Source organism: Mobula birostris, chromosome 12, assembly GCF_030028105.1.
Source record: "Mobula birostris isolate sMobBir1 chromosome 12, sMobBir1.hap1, whole genome shotgun sequence".
NCBI classification, from domain to species: domain Eukaryota; kingdom Metazoa; phylum Chordata; class Chondrichthyes; order Myliobatiformes; family Myliobatidae; genus Mobula; species Mobula birostris.
The window spans coordinates 77,046,232-77,070,703 of record NC_092381.1 but is presented as its reverse complement, the minus strand read 5'-3'; the positions used below and the strand labels follow the sequence as shown (position 1 = coordinate 77,070,703).

At 40.3% G+C, this 24,472-nt stretch overlaps 1 protein-coding gene across 2 annotated transcripts in view; it reads right to left on the bottom strand.

Moving 5' to 3' along the window:
- Positions 1 to 7,579: 7,579 nt before the first annotated feature.
- The window catches only part of dennd1b (DENN/MADD domain containing 1B), a 333,534-nt gene continuing 316,641 nt past the window's right edge, over positions 7,580 to 24,472 (bottom strand). For both annotated transcript variants that reach the window (XM_072274177.1, XM_072274178.1), the window contains 3 exons: positions 23,024 to 23,097; positions 12,222 to 12,438; positions 7,580 to 11,724 (listed from right to left, as the gene is read on the bottom strand). In XM_072274177.1, coding sequence (XP_072130278.1) covers positions 11,188 to 11,724; positions 12,222 to 12,438; positions 23,024 to 23,097 — 828 coding nt within the window. In that variant the 3' untranslated portion in view covers positions 7,580 to 11,187. The remainder of the gene's footprint in view (positions 11,725 to 12,221; positions 12,439 to 23,023; positions 23,098 to 24,472) is intronic.

Below are 24,472 nucleotides of genomic sequence, written 5' to 3'. Positions count from 1 at the left end.
CCGTCATCAAATCAGATATGGGAATGTTTGCTCATGTCACCACTGTGACAATTCATGATAAGGGAGTGGGAATAATTTTGTATACAGGGTCGAGTGGTATCAGTCATTAGCACATTACATTTACACCACAGACATTTTATTCTTACATAATTTCTGCCCCATTGTTAATGTGAGTCCACAGTTATTAAGTAAGGGCATAACTCCCATTTCAAGCTGTACCATATCTGAAGGATCTTGTCCAGAATGTGGAATAACCTTTCAATGTAAGTGATGCAGCTGAATCTCCAAACTCACTTTATGATACAGTGAGGCCTTCAGCAGAAAGGTGAATACATCTATGATGGAAAAGGTAAGAGAAAGTTACCCGGTGGCATTTGATGAGGAAAATGGGAGCTTCTGGTATCCCACAAAAAAAAAGCCCGCAAGAAGTGTCTGAAAGGAAAGCCCTTGCTTCTGCAATGTACTGTATATTCTTTGTAATTGTCTGCTAATTTGGATTTCTTCATCAAACTACTGATAGCAAAATTATGAGAAGGTTTAAATTAAGGACTCAGCACTAATTGATGTATGTGTGTGATGATTCATATTAGAGATGAACATAGTCAACCTACAAATTAGAAGACACAAGAAACGACTGAGAGTTTCATGCATGGGAAGTTGCAATTTCTACCTTTGACACACTGGATCCAAGTTACACATTCCCTTCCCATTTTGAGGATTAAAGCTGCAATACAATTTTCTGCAAAGAGATACCTAGTTTACAATGGGAGTATTTTTCTGTACATAGATTGGCTCAAATTAATTTCTCCTGCAGTTCTACCTCTAAAGTTAAGCTGCTAAATTTGTCAAGAACCAAGATTTTGGTTTAATGTGCGCTTCAGCAGTCCTGCTTGCAAAATATTGTGGATATTCTCTACAACTAATTGGTTGGAACTTTGGAACTACAAGTAACTCTATCACCCTTGCACTTAGGTTGAGGCCAGTTTGTACCAGCGCCTATGTGATGCAGTCTTGGCATGTGATCTTGCAAAGAAATGCCATCCTGACCCTCTTCCTCTAAATGTTTTGAGTCTTCTATCATAAACTGGGCCAATATCATTAAGTGCCAAGGTTGTTATTACAAATGCCAGGTCTTTGAGATATTCTCACAGGTACATTGGTGCCAATTCGTTCAAAAAGTGATAGTGTTTCCTCTGAGTACGTTTACTACCTACTGTCTAATTAACAAGTGTGAGGTTCAACAAAATAACATGAAGACACCCCGTTTTATGTAAGCAATGATTGAGCATGCTACAAATACCTTATGCATTTCATGTCTCATTTGGAAGACAGTCTGAAGTGAATATAAACACAGGGGCCTGGTCTATCTGGTTGCCAGGAATTGCAGTCAAACATATATTGATGTTCCTGAAGAATGCCTCCCACAAAGATTTGGTTACATTTGCATGGCAATGTCCCCTTTTCCTTGTGCTCATTGCTATTGTGGATTCCCAAAATCTAGCAGCTGCTATGTCATCAAGCTAGCTGAGCAACCAATTACATCAGAGATTCTCGCAAATAGCAAACTGGATGGGAAAGCACCATGTTTTAAGTAACCTTACAAGCAGTTTACAGACCAGTAAATAAAGATGTAATAATATAATAGATCAACTCAATACATTTTGAAATATTTATGAAATGTTAATTTGGATTTTGTCACCATGCTACTGATGATAAAATTAGCTGTTTTAGTGCCAGAAATAGTGTTAAGCGGTAGTTATGGCTTAGTGTTGTATTAAAACTGGGACTTCATACAACAAAGACTTTGTGTATTTTTGGTAAATATCTTAAGCTCATATTGATGTAAGTAATGTTCCTTGATAACTTTGAAGACACAGTACAGTTCATGGCGTAGCACTAGGTCAATGACAACAATTTTGTTGTATAGATACAAATATCCAGCAGTCTTACAGAAGCATGAAATAATGAGTAGGCACCAGTCCCTATCAAAAAACAAGCTGCCAGATAAAAGAGGACTAAAGTTGATGGGTTAGAATTCACAGACCATGGCATGACACCCACCTTTCTACTTACACAGTATAGACCTCTTGAAGGCAACATGGTGGACAAAGAAATCTCAACAGCACCTGCATGGTTGCTGTGCAAATCTTGCTACAAGGAGGAGTATCCCAAATAAGGTTTGAGCATGAAAATGCTGGAGAACGTCGAGAGGCGGCTAAATCACCTTTGACCTCCAGCTTCCTCGGCTTTCAAAAATATTGGACGCTACTAAGATTCAAGTACATTCCTAAATAATTAACAATATTCAGACCATGGAAATATTAATATAATGCACTTAAAAATTAAAAACATTCAAAATATTAGAATCATTCAAATGTATGTGAATTAATCTAAACTTAACTGTGATGCCTCACAGGAAACGATATGCTATTCACCTCCAATGTAAGATCTTAACTGGTGCCGATTGTTAAATGATTCTGCACCTTTATGTTGGACAATTACTACATCTTCACAGTTTGCTACAAGACACCCTCCAACTAATAGTGCATAGTCAGAAGTTACCTGGTGTATAGCTATCAGGCAGGTTGGTACTTTTGTGTTGTACAAGCACATGAATCCTGAAGGCATTGGAAATGTGCGTGGAATTGCTAGTATTTCCTTGCAAGTCTGGCCAACATTTTAAACAGCAAGGTTCCCAATTTCATTTTCATCATAATATGCAGAATAATACATTTTGTACAATCAGATCTTTCTAATGACAGAGAGACAGTGAGAACAACTCATTAAATTAAATAATAGCATAGTCTCTGACTTCATCTTTCAGCTCTTCACATCAAGAATTGACTCATCAAACCAATCAAAAGTGCATCATGAATCTATTCCTATTGTTCAATATTCTCAATAGACAATAGGTGGAGTAGGCCATTCGGCCCTTCGAGCCAGCACCGCCATTCACTGTGATCATGGCTGATCATCCACAATCAGTATCCAATTCCTGCCTTATCCCCATAACCTTCGATTCCACTATCTTTAAGAGCTCTATCCATCACTTTCTTGAAAGCATCCAGAGACTTGGCCTCCACAGCCTTCTGGAGTAGAGCATTCCATATATCCACCACTCCCTGGGTGAAAAAGTTCTTCCTCAACTCCGTTCTAAATGGCCTACCCCTTATTCTTAAACTGTGGCCTCTGGTTCTGGACTCACCCATCAGCGGGAACATGCTTCCTGCCTGCAGCGTGTCCAATCCCTTAATAATCTTATATGTTTCAATAAGATCCCATCTCAGCCTTCTAAATTCCAGAGTATACAAGCCCAGTCGCTCCAATCTTTTGACAGTCCTGCCATCCCGGAAATTAACCTTGTGAGCCTACGCTGCACTCCCTCAATAGCAAGAATGTCCTTCCTCAAATTTGGAGACCAAAACTGCACACAGTACTCCAGGTGTGGTCTCACCAGGGCCCTGTACAGTTGCAGAAGGACCTCTTTGCTGTTATACTCAATTCCCCTTGTTATGAAGGCCAGCATGCCATTAGCTTTCTTCACTGCCTGCTGTACTTGCATGCTTGCTTTCAGTGACTGATGTACAAGAACACCTAGATCTCGTTGTACTTCTCCTTTTCCTAACTTGACTCCATTTAGATAATAATCTGCCTTCCTGTTCTTACCACCAAAGTGGATAACCTCACATTTATCCACATTAAACTGCATCTGCCATGCATCTGCCCACTCACCCAGCCTGTCCAAGTCACCCTGCATTCTCATTTCATCCTCCTCCCATTTCACACTGCCACCCAGCTTTGTGTCATTGGAAAATTTGCTAATGTGACTTTTAATTCCCCCATCTACATCATTAATATATATTGTAAACAGCTGCGGTCCCAGTACTGAACCCTGTGGTACCCCAGTGGTCACCGCCTGCCATTCCAAAAGGGACCCGTTAATCACTACTCTTTGTTTTCTGTCAGCCAACCAATTTTCAATCTATCTCAGAACTCTGCCCCCAATACCATGTGCCCTAATTTTGCCCACTAATCTCCTATGTGGGACTTTATCAAAGGCTTTCTGAAAGTCCAGGTACACTACATCCACTGGCTCTCCCTTGTCCATTTTCATAGTTACATCTCCAAAAAATTCCAGAAGATTAGTTAAGCACGATTTCACCTTTGTAAATCCATGCTGACTCGGACCAGTCCTGTTACTGTTATCCAGATGTGTCGTAATTTCATCTTTTATAATTGACTCCAGCATCTTTCCCACCACTGACATCAGGCTAAACTGTCTATAATTCCGTTTTCTCTCTTCCTCCCTTCTTGAAGAGAAGGACAACATTAGCCACCCTCCAATCCACAGGAACTGATCCTTAATCTATAGAACATTGGAAAATGATTACCAATGCGTCCACGATTTCTAAAGCCACCTCCTTAAGTACCCTGGGATGCAGACCATCAGGTCCCGGGGACTTATCAGACTTCAGACCCAGCAGCCTATCCAACACCATTTCCTGCCTAATATAAATTTCCTTCAGTTCATCCACTACCCTAGGTCTTTTGGCCACTATTATATCTGGGAGATTGTTTGTGTCTTCCCTAGTGAAGACAGATCCAAAGTACCTGTTTAACTCGTCTGCCACTTCCTTGTCCCCCATAATAAATTCACCCGCTTCTGTCTTCAAGGGCCCAATTTTGGTCTTAACTATTTTTTTCCTTTTCACATACCTAAAGAAGCTTTTACTATTCTCCTTTATATTCTTGGCTAGTTTACCTTCGTGCCTCATTTTTTCTCCGTGTATTGCCTTTTTAGTTACCTTCTGTTGCTCTTTAAGTTTCCCAATCCTCCGGCTTCCCACTCGTCTTTGCTATGTTATACTTCTTCTCTTTTATTTTTATACTGTCCATTACTTCCCTTGTCAGCCACGGCCTCCTCTTAGGATCTTTCTTCCTCTTTGGAATGAACTGATCCTGCACCTTCTGCATTATTCCCAGAAACACTTGCCGTTGCTGTTCCACTGTCATCCCTGCTAGGGTATTGTTCCATTGAACTTTGGCCAGCTCCTCCTTCATAGCACCATAGTTCCCTTTGTTCAACGGTAATACTGATACTTCCGAGTTTCCCTTCTCCCTCTCAAATTGTAGATTAAAACTTATCATATTATGGTCACTACCTCCTAATGACTCCTTTACCTCGAGGTCCCCTGATCAAATCAGGTTCATTGCACAACACTAAATCTAGAATTGCATTCTCTCTGGTAGGCTCCAGTACAAGCTGTTGTAAGAATCCATCTCGGAGGGACTCCACAAACTCCCTTTCTTGGGGTCCAGTACCAACCTGATTCCTCCAGTCTACCTGCATGTTGAAGTCCCCCATAACAAATGTAGTATTACCTCCGCGACATGCCAATTTTAACTCTTGATTCAACTTACACGCTACATCCAGACTACTGTTTGGGGGCCTGTAGATAGCTCCCATTAGGGTCTTTCTACCCTTAGAATTTCTCAGTTCTATCCATACTGACTCTACGTCTCCTGATTCTATGTCCTCCCTCGCAAGGGACTGAATATCATTCCTCACCAACAGAGACACCCCACCCCCTCTGCCCATCAGTCTGTCCTTTCGATAGGACATATACCCTTGAATATTCATTCCCCAGGCTCTGTCCACTTGAAGCCATGTCTCTGTTATTCCTACAACATCATACTTACCAATTTCCAACTGTGCCTCAAGCTCATCCACTTTATTTCTTATACTCTGTGCATTCATATACAATACTTTCAATTCACTACTCCCCTCACCTCCCATATCAATTCCTATTTCACTTGGCCATACTGTACGATCCCTTCTTGAGCTTTCTGCTCTGTTGATTCTGCTGTCTTTCTTAACTTTTCTTATTCTCACTTTCCCTTTATCTCCATCCTTATGTCTCCAGTTCGTCAGAAGCCGCGGCAACTACATTGTCTGTTTAACAACAATCCCCTCCTTGCGCAATTAATGGAAACTATTCGTGTTCAAATGAAGGTATATTTCAAAGGTATGTCCCCGATTGAGACAGAACGGCAGAATACATGATACTCTGAAGGTCAATTTTTGAACTGTTACCCTGAACAATATTCTACTTAGTTTGTCTGTCTGTATCTCTCCACCCTACCTCTGTAGTTAACATTTTATGAGCAAAATCTATATTCAATAGAACTTGATTATATAATTAAATTATTGCTAAAACAGTGCTAAGTACATAGCGTTATTCTGAGTATTTGGGTAGAACCATAAGCTAAATTCCTTTAGTTTTTCCAAAAGACAACAAAAAAAGGTAATTAGTTTTCTAACTGGTACACATCTTAGCTTGAAGCAGCAGAGTGGTTCAGCAGGTAAAGCTGTGTTCTTACAGCTTCAGTAAGCAAGATTCAGCTGTGCCCTTTGGTGCTTGCTGCTTTTGAGTTTGCATTCTTTCACATTCCAGCGATGTGTCTTTCGGCTGGTTAAATGGCCGCGATAAATTGCCCCTGGTGTGTAAGTGAGTGGTAGCTGCTGGGGAAGATTAATGGGAATGTGGAAATAATAGGTTATGAAACAAAACTAGTTGGAGGACAGAAGTGCTGGGTAAGCCGGCAAAGACTTGGGCCAGAATGGCTCTTCTGATGTTGTAAGGAAATATGGACATGTAGATCTTCTCATGTACTGTGATGGGGTCGAAGGAATTAACGCATACCAGGCAAACTCATCATATCTTAAGATGTATACTAGTCTGTAGAGCGTAGGAGAAAGAAGAAGGACAAATGTAGAGGCCATTGCCTATAAAGTGTGTACCTACAAATGACAGACATTGTAAAAAATCAGATCTTGCAGCACATGGTCATTAGTGTTTTAAGCTGAATATATACTCAATGGCCACTTTATTAGCTGCATCTGTACACATGTTTGTTAATGCAATTATCTAATCAGCCAATCATGTGGCAGAATTTCAATGCAGACATGGTCAAGAGGTTCAGTCATTGTTCAGAGCAAATATCACAATGTGGAAAAAATGTGATCTCAGTGACTTTGACCTTGGAATGATTGTTGGTGCCAGAAGGGGTGGTTTGAGTATCTTGGAAATTACTTATCCCTTGGGATTTTCACACACAACAAAGAATAGTGTGAAAACCAAACAAAATCTAGTGAGCAGCAGTTCTGTGGGCGAAAACGTCTTATTAATCAGCAATGTCAGAGGAGAATGGCCAGACTAGTTCAAGCTAACAGGAAAGCGACAACAACTCAGATAACCACACATTACAACAGTGGTGTGCAGAAGATCATCTCTGAACGCACAACATGTTGAACTTCGAGGTGGACAGGCTACAGCAGCAGAAGACCACAGACATACACTCAGTGGCTGTTTTGTAGATACAGGAGGTACCTACTGAAGTGGCCACTCAGTGTATGATTTCTTGCTCTGTTTGCTGGAACTTTTCATAATTGTACTCATTTCCTGTGCTTCTATTTGACCCTTTGATAAGATCACATGATCTGAATCCACAGAGTAGGTTCTTCTGACTTCAAACTCAGGATCACAAGGCTTTAAAGAGAAATAGGTTGAACAAAACATTTGAATGTAAAATTGAAATTTTATTGTTTGCAAAAGCAAAGCACAGCTCTGCAAAGTCGCAAGAATAACTTTATTCAGCTAAGTTTGCATTATTCTCCTCAACATTATACAGCAGCTTGGACAACCATCAGAAAACAGATCAACCAAAGACATCAAGTTTCCACATCACTGTACATACTGGCTCTGATGAAATGTTATTGGTTTTCAGTTTAGACATCACCTGAATTAGAAATGAATGCATATAAATATCCAAAAATGTTTATTCTAAAGAAATTATTATATTCTGCCTCAGTATATAAAAAGAGCAGACAGCTGGAACATCAAGACCAATTTGAATATGGCTGGAGACCGCACATCTATGAATGTAATTTTCTTCCATTTTAATTTTTCAATCATAGAAAAGATACTGTAGAAAACAGCCTTCACCATGTTAATCTGGATAAAAATGGATGGTCCGTACAAATCAGCTCTGCTAAAGGGACACTCTCATTGCAATGGGCACAAACGGCAGTTGTACAGATCATTAGTTCAAAGTTTATGAGCCAAAAGTCTGGATTTTCCAATAGACTCATGCACAACTATTTTGATAAAAACCTAGGCTCATCTGAGATATACAATTAAATGGCATTACTGTCGAATAGAACTTAAGCAATAGGCCAGGTGGTATTTACAAGAACTTGACATATTAATCTAACAACTGAAATGGATAGTTTTGTGTGACTCATTATTAATTATGGTTTTGACAGATGTTTAAATGGGCAATAATACAAACAACTGCATAAATTACACTTGTAAGTAATTTACATGATGAACATCATGTGCACATTATAGGACTCAGACAGCCAAAACAGTGGTGGACACTTACTTTTATAGATGAACAGATGAATACAAGACAGTTTAACAAAATATTGCATATTTAAAAAATGCACTCCAATTTGCATATGTGATACAAGCTATGCAACACGTTTGGAGCATTTGTCAGAAGATGATGGATTATTAATCGAATAAGATACTGAAGTCTGGGGTTGGAAATTAAAAAACCTCAATTAATGATAATTCAGCAATGATCCTTATTCACTAAAGACCTCTTGACTTATTCCTTGACTCTGTAGTTGACAATGGGGCAAGATTTAATGTTTACTCAAACTATATGCTGCTTCTGTGTTCAACTTTATTATTAAAAAGTCATTGTATAAAAATCTAACTTAAGAACCACATCTGAAATACAAACTATTGGTAAATAGGATTCATATTGCACAAAATTATTATAAAAAGGATATTATGCCTTCTGGACTAAGGAATAGACAGTATTTAAATTATTTTCAATATATAAACTAAAGATAATAGCATGCTTGATTAAGAGAGCATTAAAAATAAAAACTCAGATTGATTTGAGTTTTTGGGAAGTCTGAGGTATATCAATTAGGATTATCATGCTGACTTTCTGTTTTGATATAAAACCTATGTAGCATGGAAATAACATTGCACCTTGAAACGTCAGTGCACATGACATCTTCTGATACACATTATATTCTCATTTTTTGCTCAAAAATTGTTCCAGTTTCCAAAGTAAAATTCAGTACCATCATTCATGTTTTCATTAAGGCACTTATTCCAGACTTTGCTGCAGTGAAGTACCAGGTATTTTAAAAAATTATATTTGTATCTCTGAAAAATTAACAATTGGATTCTGTTAACAACATCCAATTAAAAAGAAAATTAGAACAGAGCAACAGAGGGCCGAAGTTTATCACTTGGCCCCAGTAACAAAGAGTGCAAGGCAATATTTATCATAATAAAGTAACTGAGTGAATCTAAATATTTAAAAGTATTAAACATTAGTGTAGCACAAGTTACAAGAATCATTGGATTTAATATGCTGTCAACTATCCTAATACTTATTTTCCCTGTTTGTACCTATAGAAGTACCATTGTGAAACAAGGGTGTTAACAGGTTCTTCTTTTCCCTTAGATACCAGTGTTGGTTGTCACTTACACAGACCAGCTCTATCACAGTACATTCTACGACACAACAATATTTCACCATTAACACCTAAAGCATTTGTGCACAATTGTTCAATACAAAATTGAAATACTTTACACCAAGATTATATTAAGAAAATTGGTAACACTCAAAACCTTATCAAAGTGTTAACGCCTGTGTTTTAACACAAGCCAGAATTCCTAAATGAGGTCTCAAAATAACCAATTGAATGTCCTGAAAATTTGTTTTCTACTGAGTATATCACTCCGAGGTTCAAATGAGCCAACATTAAAGACGCTGGGGTGGGTGAGAAACAAATCAACTCGTTTCAGGAAGTCATGGATTGAAAACTCATTGGTAAAAACCTAATTGATTGCTAATGTTATAAAATACAGCATTATCTCCACAGGAGTTTTGTTTTAATTTCTCCCTTAACTAACCACAGTTACATTGCCATCCCTAGTAATTATTGTAATTATTGCTTAATGGGTTGATTTCAAGCATATTCAGGTTTATACCATTTAAGTACCATATGACTTGAGAAAGATGCTACAAGAAGATCAAGGATTTCTGTATTTTTAAGGCAGGACCTTGGGTTATTTGGCATTAATTTACTGCATATTTCATCATTAGCATAGGTAAAGCATAGATAATGGAAGAATAGACAAAATACGAACAGACTGTTTAAATAATTCAGCATATTCAGCTTATAGATATATTAAAATAGCACAGAATGGGCTGAGGAGGGTTTAGGTGAAAGGAATTGCAAACAGCGATGACTACCGTTCCCCCCACATTTGCGACTGAGATCTGGTGAATCTATTGCTGACTCCACTGTACTAGGTAAGGTATGTAGATTTCATATAACCTTTCCAAGAATTTAAAGTTCACTATATTCCTCTAAACCTTTCTTATCTATGTGCCTGTCCGTATGTCTTGTAAAGTGTTTCTACTGCCAACTCCTCTGGCAGTTTATTTCACATACCTACTGTTCCATGTGTGAAAAACTTGCCCGTTCATTATGGAGGCAGGTACAGTTGGACAGGTGTATGGATAGGAAAGGCTTAGAGTGTTATGGGTCAAACTCAGACAAATGGAATCTGTATAGATCGGCAACATGGATGATTTGACCAAAGGATTTACTTCTGTTCTGTGACTCTGTGAATCTATACGACATTTGACTGGAAAGTCTGAATTGGTTGGAATAACGTGAAGAATTTTCACCAACTATGAAAGTAAATCACAACCTCCTATCTCAAGGGAGAAATGTAAGTCTGCTCTTTTGGTACTTGGAGTTAATGTTAATTCTTTCACTTCCAATAGGACTTGATTGAAATGGAAACTACTGTGCACAAGACTAAAGGATTGTTGACTTACCAATATATTACATCCACCTAAGCAATAACCTGTAGCCAATTGTTTAGCCCAAGTCTATAAATCAGAAGTGATCTTAATAGTCATTTGAGAAATGTATGCTAAATGTTTAAAACTATAAGACAATCTGTATTTCATCTTGCATAACTCAGTGAGGCAGTGCAGATTTTTCCCCCTTTCTGCAGTCTAACAAATACTTAAATAGTTACCTAAATCTACGCCAGCTTAAAACACTGCTGCACTTTCACACTAGGTGTTGGTGGTGGAAGCACCTACACTGGAAGTGGTGTGACCAGTTTGAATTCTGGAACATAAACAGTCAATCTCCTTAAGTAGGTCTATCTCACTCGTGGGTTCCAAAAGTTCAGCCTCAACATCATCTTTTTCCCAAGGGATTAAAGCGGATGGGTTTTTTGGTGTATTTTCACACTGCTGTTTGTCTTCACTAGTTAGTGTTCGTTTTGGTTCCTGTTTAGCTGAAACTTTGACCTCCTGGCTCATTTCTTTGCAAGAGGAATGAGTTCCCAGTGAATCTTTACATGATGAGTCATTATGCAGTTTCGGGAAGTCTGTCAACTCCTCTACAAACACAGTGGAGCTTTCACAAGGCGTTGCTTCAAAAGTGATTGGATCTTCAGAACAGTTATAAAAAGATTTCCTTGGAGATGGTGGAAGGGGCTTTCTGTGGACAATAGTATCATCTTGTCCCAGGTGCCAACTCAGATGATCATTGCACTGCCCACCAAGTTCAGCCAGGTTTCCCTCGCTTGGGGTATTGGACTTGTTCTAAGAAAATGAAAAGAAAAATCAGATTTAGAGACAAAAAACTGACAAAAATAAAACAAACAGTTGTCAGATATGGAAGCCCAACCCAAATCTCTTACACAAAATGACTATTCCTTTATCACTTTTGGAGAGTTAACATTTTCTAAGTTATAATTTAAACAAAGTGATGTTAATTTTTGATTTTGCCTCATATTTTCTTTCTAAATTAAAACTCAGTAACATTGTATGCCAGAATAGAGGTTGACAGTCATAATAAAGGTACCTTCAAGCACTGCCTCTGTGGCATTCCTTGTTAACCAACTAAAACATATGCACAAGAAAATTTAAATAAAAACTTTGTTAAATCTTTCAACTTGAATGAAAAAACTTGAGATTCTGAACACTTAAAACTTGACTCAAAGTCCCTTGAAACAAATCATTGGATTTGAGTTATATTATCTCTAATATTTTATTCCGAAGTAGAACTGTGACCCTTGAAGTGGAATACATACACTCACCCTAGTTTTATAACTGATATCATCCATTGATTTGAAAAAGTCCAGGCTCTTTGCTGCACACAGCTTCCCTTGGTCTGAACTGTGGGTACTAAGGGTGTCGAGGATCTCTCCCAACAGGTCCATCTGGCCTGGAGATTGTGACTCCAATTCCATTTGTTCAGATTCATCACTATCCTCAATATAGGCACATATCTCTCCACTGTCTTCAGATGACAACCTAAGGTACATAAATGCTTTAAGTGGCTTGGCTTCTTGAGGTTAGTATCACCAACTGCACAAAAAAATTATCAACCATTTATGAATACATTGAAAGATTTTTTATCAAAAACCAACAAAAACATACTTGAAATGCTTAATATGTAAAAACACTTAAGTTTCTTGCATTTGTTTTAAATATCTGTAAAACTTGAATAACATCAAAAGTGATGAACATCCATTTGGATATCTAAGTGGCGAGATCTTATAATTCTGTCCGTTACAGCACTGGCTCGCAGAGTTATCGGGGAAGAAAAACTCAAAGAATATAAGAACTTAGTAATGTCTGCTCCGGCAGCCTCTGCTGGTAAGCCAGTCTGGTTGCTGAGAATAGCAATATCCTGGAAAATGAAAGTAGATCTGGCTGATCTTACCAGTGAAGTTTCATTTTGTTCTGAGCATTTCTCACCATGTTGACTTCAATCTCAAAATCACTCAACTTCAGTGTCAGATTTAATATCACAGGCGTATGTCATGAAATTTGTTAACTTTGCAGCAGCAGCAGCACAATGCAATATATGATAATAGAGAGGGAAAAAACTGAATTACAGTAAAAAATATATTAAATAAGTAGTGCAAAAAATAGGAAATAAAAAGTAGCGCAGTAGTGTTCATGGTTTCAATGTCCATTCAGAAATCAGAACAAAGAGGGGAAGAAGAGTTGTTGGGTGTGTGCCTTCAGGCCTTTGTCCCTCATTCCTGATGGTCGACGGCATGCCCTGGGTGGTGGGGTTCCTTAATAATGGATGCCGCCTTTCTGAGGCATCGCTTCTTGAAGATGTCCTGGATACTATGGAGGCTAGTGCCCATGATGGAGCTGATTAATTTTATAACACTCTGCGCTCGCTTCGATCCCGTGCAGTAGCTGCCCCCACCCCCTGCACCACACTAGTTACTCTCCATAGTACATCTGTAGAAACTTACAAGTGTTTTTGCTGACTTACCAAATCTCCTCAAACTCCTAATGAAATACAACCGCTCTTGTGCCTTGTTTGCAGCTGCATCGATATATTGGTTCCAGATCAGATTCGCAGAGATATTGACACCCAAGAACTTGAAATTGCTCACCTTCTCTACTTCTGATCCCTCTATGAGGACTGCTGTACGTTTCCTCGTCTAACTCTTCCTAAAGTCCACAATCAGTTCTTTGGTCTTACTGATGTTGAGTGCAAGGTTGTTGCTATGACACCACTCAACTAACTGGAATAACTCACTCCTGTATGTCCTCTCATCACCATCTGAGATTCTGCCAACAATGGTTGTATCATCAGCAAATGTATTGATGGCATTTGAGCTGTGTCTAGCCACACAGTCAAGGGTGTAGGGAGAGTAGAGCAGTGAGCTAACCACACATCCCTGAGGGGCACCCGTGTTGACTGTCAGTGGGGTGAAGATGTTATTTCTAATCTGCACAGTTTGTGGTCTTCTGGTTAGGAAGTCGAGGATCCAGTTGCAGAGGGAGATGCAGAGCCCCAGATTCTGGAACTTTTCAATCAGAACTGTAGGAATGATGGTGTTAAGCGCTGAGCTGCAAGTCGATAATACAGCATCCTGACATAGGTATTTGTATTGTCCAGGTGACCTCGGGCCAAGTGGAACACCAATGAGATCGCATCTGCCATAGACCAGGTATAATTGTTGCCCTTTTGAAGCAGGTGGGAACTCCCAACAATAGCAATGAGAGATTGAAAATGTTTCAGTACAGCCCCATGCACTGGTTGGAACAGGTTTCCAGAGCTCTACCAGGTACTCCATCGGGGCCTGTCGCCTTGCACGTTCACCCTCTTGAACAACACCTTGACGTCAGCTTCTGAGACAGAGATCACAGGGCCATCGGGTGCTGCAGGGATCCTCACAGCTGGAGTTTTATTCACTCTTTCAAAGACAGTATAAAAGGTGTTGAGCTTGTCTGGGAGTGAAGCATCATTGCTGTTCATAATGTTTGGTTTAAATTTGTAGGAGGTAAAGTCCTGCAAACCCTGCCGGAGTTGATGTGCATCTGATGTCACCTCCAACCTCGTTCAGAATTGTTCCTTAGCTCTTTAAGTAATCCTCTGCAAGTCATACCCGGTTTTCTTGTACAGACCTGAGTTAACAGACTTGAATGCCACAGCTCTAGCCCTCTGCAGACGATGGAGCTCCTGGTTCATCTATGGCTTTTGATTTGGGTATGTGAAGTAAGTTCTCGTAGGCACACACTCATCCACAGGTTTTAATGAAGTCAGTGACAGCTGTGGCGTACTCATTCAGACTCGAAGATGAATTCCTGAATATAGTCCAGTCCACCGATTCAAAGCAGTCCTGTATGTGCTCCTGCCCCTTCCTTGTCCACACCTTCTTGGTCTTCACTCTGGTGCTGTGGTCTTCAGTCACTGCCGACACTCAGGGGGTAGAAGTGCAGCCAGGTGGCCTGACTTTCCTAAGTGTGGGTGTGGGATGGCACGGTTAGCACTCTTGATTGAGTTGTCCAGTGTGTTGGTTCCTCTGATACTCCATGTGATTTGTTAGTAATAATTATTTAGAGATTTTTTCAAGCTGGCCTGCATTAAGATTCCCCAAAATGATGGGGAAAGCACCAGGATGTGCTGTTTCATGCTGTTGATCACATTGCCGCTCAGATCGTTTATAGGCTGCTTGTAACCGGCCTGTGGTGGGATGTACACCACTGCCAAAATAATTGCTGAAATCTCCCATGGCAGGTAAAATGGACGACACTTGATCGCGAGGTGTTCCAGGCCTGGTGAGCAGGACTGGACAGCACCGCCACATTTGTACACCACAAGGAGTTGATCATGAAGCATACTCCACCTCCTCTGCCTTTGAAAGACTCGGCAGTCCAACGTTGGTGGTATATTGTGAACCCATCAATCTGAATCACTGCATCCAGAACAGAAGAGGTTAACCAAGATTCCGAGAAGCAAAAGACACAAGTAACCCTCTGATACAGCACCCTAGCTCTGAGATTTTTATTTACCAGAGACCATACGTTTGCCAGCAAGATGGCCTTGTATCCTTAAATACATATGTAAACCATACAGATTATTTTCATGAATCACAGATACCCCACTTAAATTTTAGTTGTGCAAAAAGTAACATCTTTATTAAAGTATTATTAATAAATAAATATGAAACAATTAATAATTCAAGATTTCCTTATCCTCAAGTCTGCCTGTGAAACAGAACTGGCAAATTTTGCTTTCTATCCAAATGAGGAATATGTTAAATATAAGCAAGAGATGGTAGGATTTTTCCAGTGCAACGTTAACGAAGGTGAACGTTGCCTTTATGAAAATTATGAAACAACTAATTGTAAAAGGAGCACAGGATCATCACTGAGTACCAACAAGAAGTCACTTTGTTCTTGTTAATAGAATGGTAAGTACATCGCTTAGGAATTGGAAGTTAGGAGAACACATAACAGTCTTCATTAAGGTATCAGCGATAGAAAGGGTAACTCAAATTCCTGAGTGTCAACACCTCCGAGGGTTTATCCTGGGCCCAACACATTGATGTAATCATGAGGAAAGCACGCCAGTGGTTCTACTTCTTAAGGAGTTTCAAGAGATTGGTGGAGTGTATTCTTAACTCCTTCGTATAGAGGCTCCAATGAACAGGATCGAAAGAGATTAGAGTGGGTTGTGGGTTGTAGACTCTGCTAGGCTCATCCATCAGTTGTAGTGATGGCAGATTTTAACTTTCAATAGACAATAGACAATAGGTGCAGGAGTAGGCCATTCGGCCCTTCGAGCCAGCACCGCCATTCACTGTAATCATGGCTGATCATCCACAATCAGTATCCAGTTCCTGCCTTATCCCCATAACCTTTGATTCCACTATCTTTAAGAGCTCTATCCATCTCTTTTTTGAAAGCATCCAGAGACCTGGCCCCCACAGCCTTCTGGGGCAGAGCATTCCATATATCCACCACTCTGGGTGAAAAAGTTTATCCTCAACTCCGTTCTAAATGGCCTACCCCTAATTCTTAAACTGTGGCCTCTGGTTCTGGACTCACCCATCAGCGGAAACAGGCTTCCTGCCTGCAGCAATCCCTTAATAATCTTATATGTTTCAATAAGATCCCATCTCAGCCTTCTAAATCCCAGAGTATACAAGCCCAGTCACTCCAATCTTTCAACATATGACAGTCCCGCCATCCCGGTAATTAACCTTGTGAACCTACGCTGCACTCCCTCAATAGCAAGAATGTCCTTCCTCAAATTTGGAGACCAAAACTGCACACAGTACTCCAGGTGTGGTCTCACCAGGGCCCTGTACAGCTGCAGAAGGACCTCTTTGCTCTTATACTCAATTCCCCTTGTTATGAAGGCCAGTATGCCATTAGCTTTCTTCACTGCCTGCTGTACTTGCATGCTTGCTTTCAGTGACTGATGTACAAGAACACCTAGGTCTCGTTGTGCTTCCCCTTTTCCTAACTTGACTCCATTTAGATAATAATCTGCCTTCCCGTTCTTACCACCAAAATGGATAACCTCACACTTATCCACATTAAACTGCATCTGCCATGCACCTGCCCACTCACCCAGCCTGTCCAAGTCACCCTGCATTCTCATAGCATCCTCTTCACATTTCACAGTGTCTCCCAGCTTTGTGTCATTGGCAAAATTGCTAATGTTACTTTTAATTCCCTCATCTAAGCCATTAATATATATTGTAAACAGCTGCGGTCCCAGCACTGAACCCTGCGGTACCCCACTGGTCACCGCCTGCCATTCCGAAATGGACCCATTAATCGCTACTCTTTGTTTTCTGTCAGCCAGCCAATTTTCAATCCATGTCAGTACTCTGCTCCCAATACCATGTGCCCTAATTTTGCCCACTAATCTCCTATGTGCGACTTTAGCAAAGGCTTTCTGAAAGTCCAGGTACACTACATCCACTGGCTCTCCCTTGTCCATTTTCATAGTTACATCTTCAAAAAATTCCAGAAGATTAGTCAAGCACGATTTCCCCTTCGTAAATCCATGCTGACTTGGACCAATCCTGTTACTACTATCCAGATGTGTCATAATTTCATCTTTTATAATTGACTCCAGCATCTTTCCCACCACTGACGTCAGGCTAACCGGTCTATAATTCCCTGTTTTCTCTCTTCCTTCTCTTTCCTAATATTGACTGGCATATTCTTAGAACAAGAGGTTTGGATGGGGTGGAACTTGTTAGGTGTGTTCAGGATGGTTTCCCGACACAATATTTAGATATGTAGAGGAGAGGCTGTACTTGATCTGGTATTGGGCAATGAACCTGGCCTTGGTGCGAGAGCATTTTGGAGGCAGTGATCATAACTCTATCTCCTTTACCAAAGTGCTGGGGAGGGATAGGAACAGACAATTTGGGAAAACATCTAATTGGGGTAGGGGGGAAATATCATGCTATTAGGCAGAAATTTGGGAGCAGATATTCTCAGGGAAATGCATGGCAGAAATATGGCAAATGTTCAGGGAACATTTGCATGGTGTTCTGCAGAGGTATGTTCCATTGAGGCAGGGAAAGAATGATAGGGTAAAAGACCCATGGTGTTCAAAGGATGTAGAAAATATCATTAAGAAGAAAGAAAAGTTTATGAAATGTTCAAGAAACTAGGTACTGCTAGAGCTCTAGAAATTACAAGGTTGCCAGGAAGGAGCTGAAGAATGAAATTAGGAGAGCCAGAAGGGGCTATGAGAAGCCCTTGGTGAGCAGGATTAAGGAAAACCCAAGGCAATCTACAGGTATATGAAGATCAAGAGGATGAGCTGTGTGAGAAGTGAGGGAGGAGATTGCTGAGCCTCTGGTGATGATTTTTGCATCATCAGTAGGAATCGGAGAAGTACTGGAGGATTGGAGGGTTGTAAAAGTTGTTCCCTTGTTCTGAAAGGTAGTAGAGATAACCCAGGAAATTATAGACCAGTGAGTCTTACTTCAGTAGTGGGCAAGTTGTTGGAGAAGCACTTGAGAGGTAGGATTTATGAGCATTTGGAGAGACATAATCTGATTAGGGATAGTCAGCATGGCTTTGTCAAGGGCAAGTCATGCCTTACGAGCCTGATTGAATTTTTGAATTCTTCTTTGAGGATGTAACAAAACACACTGATGAAGGTAGATGTATATGGATTTCAGTAAGGCATTTGATAAGGTTCCCCATGCAAGGCTCAGTCAGAAAGTAAGGAGGCATGGGATCCAAGAAGACCTTGCTTTGTGGATCCAGAATTGGCTTGCCCACAGAGGCAAAGGGTGGTTGTAGATGGTTCATTTACTGCATGGAGGTTGGTGACCAGTGGTGTTCTACAGGGATCTGTTCTGGGACCCCTTCTTTTTGTGATTTTTATAAATGACCTGGATGAGAATGTGGAAGAGTGGTTTAGTAAGTTTGCTGATGGTGCAAAAGTTGGGGATGTTGTGGATAATCTGGAGTGTTGTCAGCGGTTACAGCGGGACATCGATAAGATGCAAAACTGGGCTGAGAAGTGGTAGATGGAGTTCAACCCAGATAAATGTGAAGTGGTTCATTTTGGTAGGTCAAAATTGAAGACAGAATATAATATTAATTTTAAGACTCTTGGCAGTGTGGAGGATCAGCGAGATCTTGGGGTCCGTGTCCATAGGACACTCAAAGGTGCTGCACAGGTTTACAGTGTTGTTAAAAAGGTGTATGCTGTGTTGCAGTCATCAACCGTGGGATAGAGTTCAAGAGCTGTGAACTAATGTTACAGTTATATAAGACCTTGGTTAGACCCTACTTGGAGTACTGAGTTCATTTCTGGTCACCTCACTACAGGAAGGATGTGGATACGATACGGAGAGTGCAGAGGAGATTTACAAGGATGTTGGCTGGATTGGAGAGTGTGCCCTATGAGAATAGGGTGAGTGAACTTGGCCTTTTCTCCTTGGAGCGGCACACGATAAGAAGTGACCTGATAGAGGTGTATAACATGATGAGAGGCATTGATCGTGTAGATAGCCAGAGGCTTTTTCCCAGGCTGAAATGGCTAACACCAGGGGGCATAGTTTTAAAGTGCTTGGAAGTAGGTACAAGGGGGATGTCAGAGGTAAGGTTTTCACACAGAGAGTGGTGAGTGCGTGGAATGCACTGCCAGCGGTGGTGATAGAGGCGGATACAACAAGGTATTTTAACAGACTCTTCAATAGGTACGTGGAGTTTAGATAAATAGAGGGCTATGCAGTAGGAAAATTCTAGGCAGTTTCTAGAATGGGTAACATGGTTGGCACAACATTGTGGGCTGAGGGACCTGTTATGTGCTGTAGATTTCTATGTTCTATGTAACCCTCCTCACTGTCAAGGACCTCTTCAAAAGGTGGTGCCTCAAGAAGATGCCATGCATCATTAAGAACCCTCACCATCCAGGAGATGCCCTCATTTCCATTACTACCATTGGGGAAGAGGAACAGAAGCCTCAATATCCACACTCAGTGTTTTAGGAGCAGCCCCTTACCCTTTGTCATTAGATTTCTGATTGGTCACTGCCTCATTATTTTTTGTTTACACTGTGTATTTCACAGTAATTCTAATTGCACTGTACAGCTACTACAAATGTCATGACATATGCCAGTGATAAACATTATTCTAATACAGTACCGATTCTGATATCACTAGTTCAAATATCTGATAAATCCACAATTAACAAACATCATACTTATAAATATTTCCTTGGCAGACATTAAATAACTACAAATAAAGTTATCAACTTTTGCCAGGCAGATAGAAAGTTTGCAGACAACTCACAGTGAAATATGCCATTCCACTGTCACCATTCCTTGGTCTACATCAGAACTAAACATGGTATCCTTTCAGGAAATATCATAAGTAGTGAGTATAATGGAATATATACCACAGTACAATGCAGGTAAAATGCAGCCCTGGTTAGCTCATACCATGCATCAAGCCAGTACTTTTCATGCTGTCTATTATACCTCAATGCCCTGGTGCACGTTTGCCATTAACGTGCTGGTAGAAGTTACTAATGCTTCCCATCTTAATTCTAATATCTGTCAGGTAAATGCACATAGAGTTTAATTGCTGTTTTCCCACACTATGGAGTTGCTTACAAGTGGGACTGAAGTGCTAGCTCTCCTCACTTTCTCTGGCTGCCTGCTTTACTGACATTCCCAGATGCCCTTATCCTCAGTCTGCCAGAGTTAACAAATTTTTGCCCTCTTTCCAATGGAGGAACATGCCAGATACAAGCAAGAGGTGAGGTAATTCTCGCAATGGTGAAAACTGTCTTGTGAAATTATGAAGCAATTAGTTGTAGCAACCACGTTTTTACATCCCAACCACCATACAGTAGCTGCAAGAAATAATTTTGTTCTTGCTGATAGATTGCTAAATACATACATAACCAATTCAAAGATCTGGTGAACCCACAATCAACACACATCATTAACATCAAGAGTAAACACTGATGATCGTTTTTGTTTTCTGTTTAGGTCACAAAATTATGAAGTCTCAAAACATATTTTGTACTCAAACACGTTATTAGAAAGGGCGTGACTTACTGATTTTATAATGTTTCGTAATTTAAGAAAAATGCTCTTATTGCAGTAGTAGAGAAAGCCATGCTGTGTTTACTGCTGGCCACTACCTGTACTTACCATGTGCCTGCTCTTGGGTCACATTTGACCTCTGTGTAAACAATCAACCTCAAGGCCTGGATGCTATGGCTTTGCTGTGAGATGGACTGGGCCATAGCAGTGAGCCTGATGGGAATAAAGCTGAGTTTTTTCCTGAAGCCTATCCAGCTCCTCAGTTCTGTTAAGTACTTGTTTCAACATTGGAGTCAATGATGAAACCAACAGTGAAGCTGGAGGTCAGAAGAAAAGCCTCTGGCTTCCAACTCAACTGGCTTTGGCCCGTCCCCTTTGGCTTTCACTGACTTTTTAATCGATGCACCATAGAAAGCAACCAATCCAAATGCATCAAGGTTTGGTATGGTAATTGCTTTCCCTGAGACCACAAGAAATTCTAGAGACCTGTGGACCCTGCTCAGCATGTTATGAAAAAGGAGTCCCTTTTGTCTACATTTCTCACTGATGCAGTAAATCAGCCAGTATAATCAAAGATCCGTCCACCCCGGAGATTCACTCTTCTCCCCTTCGCATAGTTCAGGAGATACAATAGGCTGAGAGCACACACCATCAGGCTCAAGCAGAGTTTCTATTCCACTGTAAAAAGACTGTTAGATGGGCCCTTAGAATAGTAAAATGGAGTTTTGACTTCATGGTCTACCTGGTTATGACCTTGCCCCTTGATGCCCCTTGATGTCCAATTGTACTGCACTTTCTCTGCAACACTTCATTTTGCATTTTGCACTATTTTACTCTGTACTACCTCAATGCACTGTTGTAATGAATTGATCTGTATGGATGGTAAGCAAGACAAGTTTTTCACTGTATCTCAGTACATGTGACAATAATAAACCAAAAGACTTCAAAGCTCAGTCACAGAAGTCAGTGACACTGACCTCAAAGGATGTTCCCAGCAATTTCTGTGGAAACAGTAGAAGCTGACATTTTGGTCAAGTATATCTTGGCAAAAACAGTAGAAGTCTTTTAGTAAATCTTTTAAAATAACCTATTAGCAGTCTATGTTCAAGCCTGTCAGTTAGGAGTGCCTTGTTCATACTGGTTACCTAAAAACAATGAATAACACTAGAAATAAACCCGAGTCTATACACCGCTCGGTTCTACTAATGCAATTAGAGCAAATTAGATTCTTTTGTCAGCCATTGAAAATACATATCACCCATCATTCTAAAGGACTCAAAAATACAAGTGCACTTTTAGCAAGTCCAAGTGATTTGATATCTTGAAACCAGCAGAGGTCAGCATTGATACGCCCATTCCTGATACTCTGCCTCTGATTCCAATATTATCCTCAAAGCAAGAATACACAAGTAAGACAAAATAATAAATGCACCCATTGGAAAACTTGATTTTACCTAAACTTGTACAAATTCTTCTAACAGAAACTAATATACAAAATAAACTAATCCTATAATTGTTTTTGCTAGTTAAATACAACCTTTCCAATCAATGTTCTATAAAATGCGATCACACTAATATAGTTCAGTGGTGAAAATATGACGACCTGACTGTAGTATCTGCAAATAATTTAACAAACCTATATATTTCTTCAGAGCTACGAATTTGCTGAGAATGACAAGAAGTATGACTTTTGAAAAGAAACTGGAACCAATAGACATGTTATTTTCAACAAGGAAAACGTTCATAACTGGAAAGAGAAGATATTTCCGATGCATCACAAAAATCTTCACCGTTACTGGAGTTTGCAAAGTGCATTGTTGGTACTGGCTTTATTTTATTATCTTAACAATTATTCAAATTTATTTCAAAGTGTAATTGAGTATTCTATGCAAAGGTTAGTGGCAAGGAAAACAATACACAAAGAGCCCTTGACAATTAAGTATGCTGTTTTGACGTTGCATAGAAATTTAGCTTAGAACTGTGCATAAGCATGATAATCAGATGAAACAGAGAAGAAATAAGCAGCAACTAAAATGATTCCTTACTTGCTTGCTGTGTCTACTTCATCGTCATCCAGCGTGGAAACATCACTAGCGTGTGATAATCGTTGAGGGCGAATCTAAAGACAAACACAACAAAAAGTGATTTTTACTTCCAAGTGTTCATTCCTTATTCCCCTCCACACCTCTTTCCCTCTTCCTTCCTTCTTACAGCTCCATAGGTGGAAGCAGCATACCCAAGTAGACAGTTGCTTATTTAAGAGTCAGGGCAGAGAATGTTAATGGGCTACTTATTCCTGCCTGAAGGGTCTCAGTCCGAAATGTTCCTTTCCATAGAGAGTTGCTCCAGCTTTTTGTGCATGTTACTCTGGATTTCTAGCAAATGCAGAATATCTTGTGTTTATTCCTTGAATGTACTTCCACAGTATTGAAGGGTAGGGGGTTCCAGTGACAAAGAAAGGCTGGTGGTACATTTCTAAGTCAGGGTGGTACATGACATGGAGGGGAATCTACAGTTGGTGATATCACCAATGCACTACTGAACTTATCCTTCTTGGTGGTTGGGTGGCACTGGCACAGCAACCGCAGCCATTCTTCCAGTAGTGAAATGAATAAATATTTTGAGTTTTGGATGGGGCTGCTTTGTTCTAAATATTGAGAATGGTTTTGGAGCCTCACTCATTCAAGCAACAAGAGATGGCAGGCAAGCACCTAACTTTGGGGTGTCAGGAGTTGGGTCACACCCTCGGCCTCTGTATTTCTTCTTGGAGCCAGATTTTATGCGGCTGGTCCTACTGTGTTACAGGAGGACTGTGAGCTGAGATAGCGAGAACCTCAGGAGGAAGGTGAAATGGATTTTTTATTTCGCCCTTATGGCTGTGCATGTTGAAGCTAACATACATGCGTTGTGCACTAATCTCAATGAGAATGGGAAGGTTCTTGGTTGGTTGCTGAATTGCCCACCACTATTTGCAATTTGTGAGAGCTTTTACCTGATAAATTGGTTGTGGATTTGCTTACTTGTGTCTATTACATGCTATTTTACGGTTTATAGTTCGGTGCCTTAGGTTCACAAGGTCGGTACTTCATATAATCATGTTCATGCCATGCTTTTCTATAGTCCTGAGTAGACGAGGGTTGATCATTGTTTTGAAGAGAATAGTATATGATGGGCAATGGGGTCACAGACTGTGGTGGTGTACACTTTTGCTGCTGGTTCTGGTCTGCAGCACCTCATGGATGTTTAGTTTCAGGATGCCCACACTGGTTTCGATGCTTGACCACTGTGCATGACTGTAGGGCCACACAGCACAACGGATGGTGCCCTGATAGTGAAGAGAGACTGTATCTTCATAGGGACTGTGCAATGGTCACTTGCACTAATGCTGTCATGGACAGATGAATCCAGCATCTAGCCTGAGATCAAGTAGGTTCAGCTTTCATGCGGGTTCATTCACTACCTGCAATGGTTACAATCTGGCAACCACGTCTTTC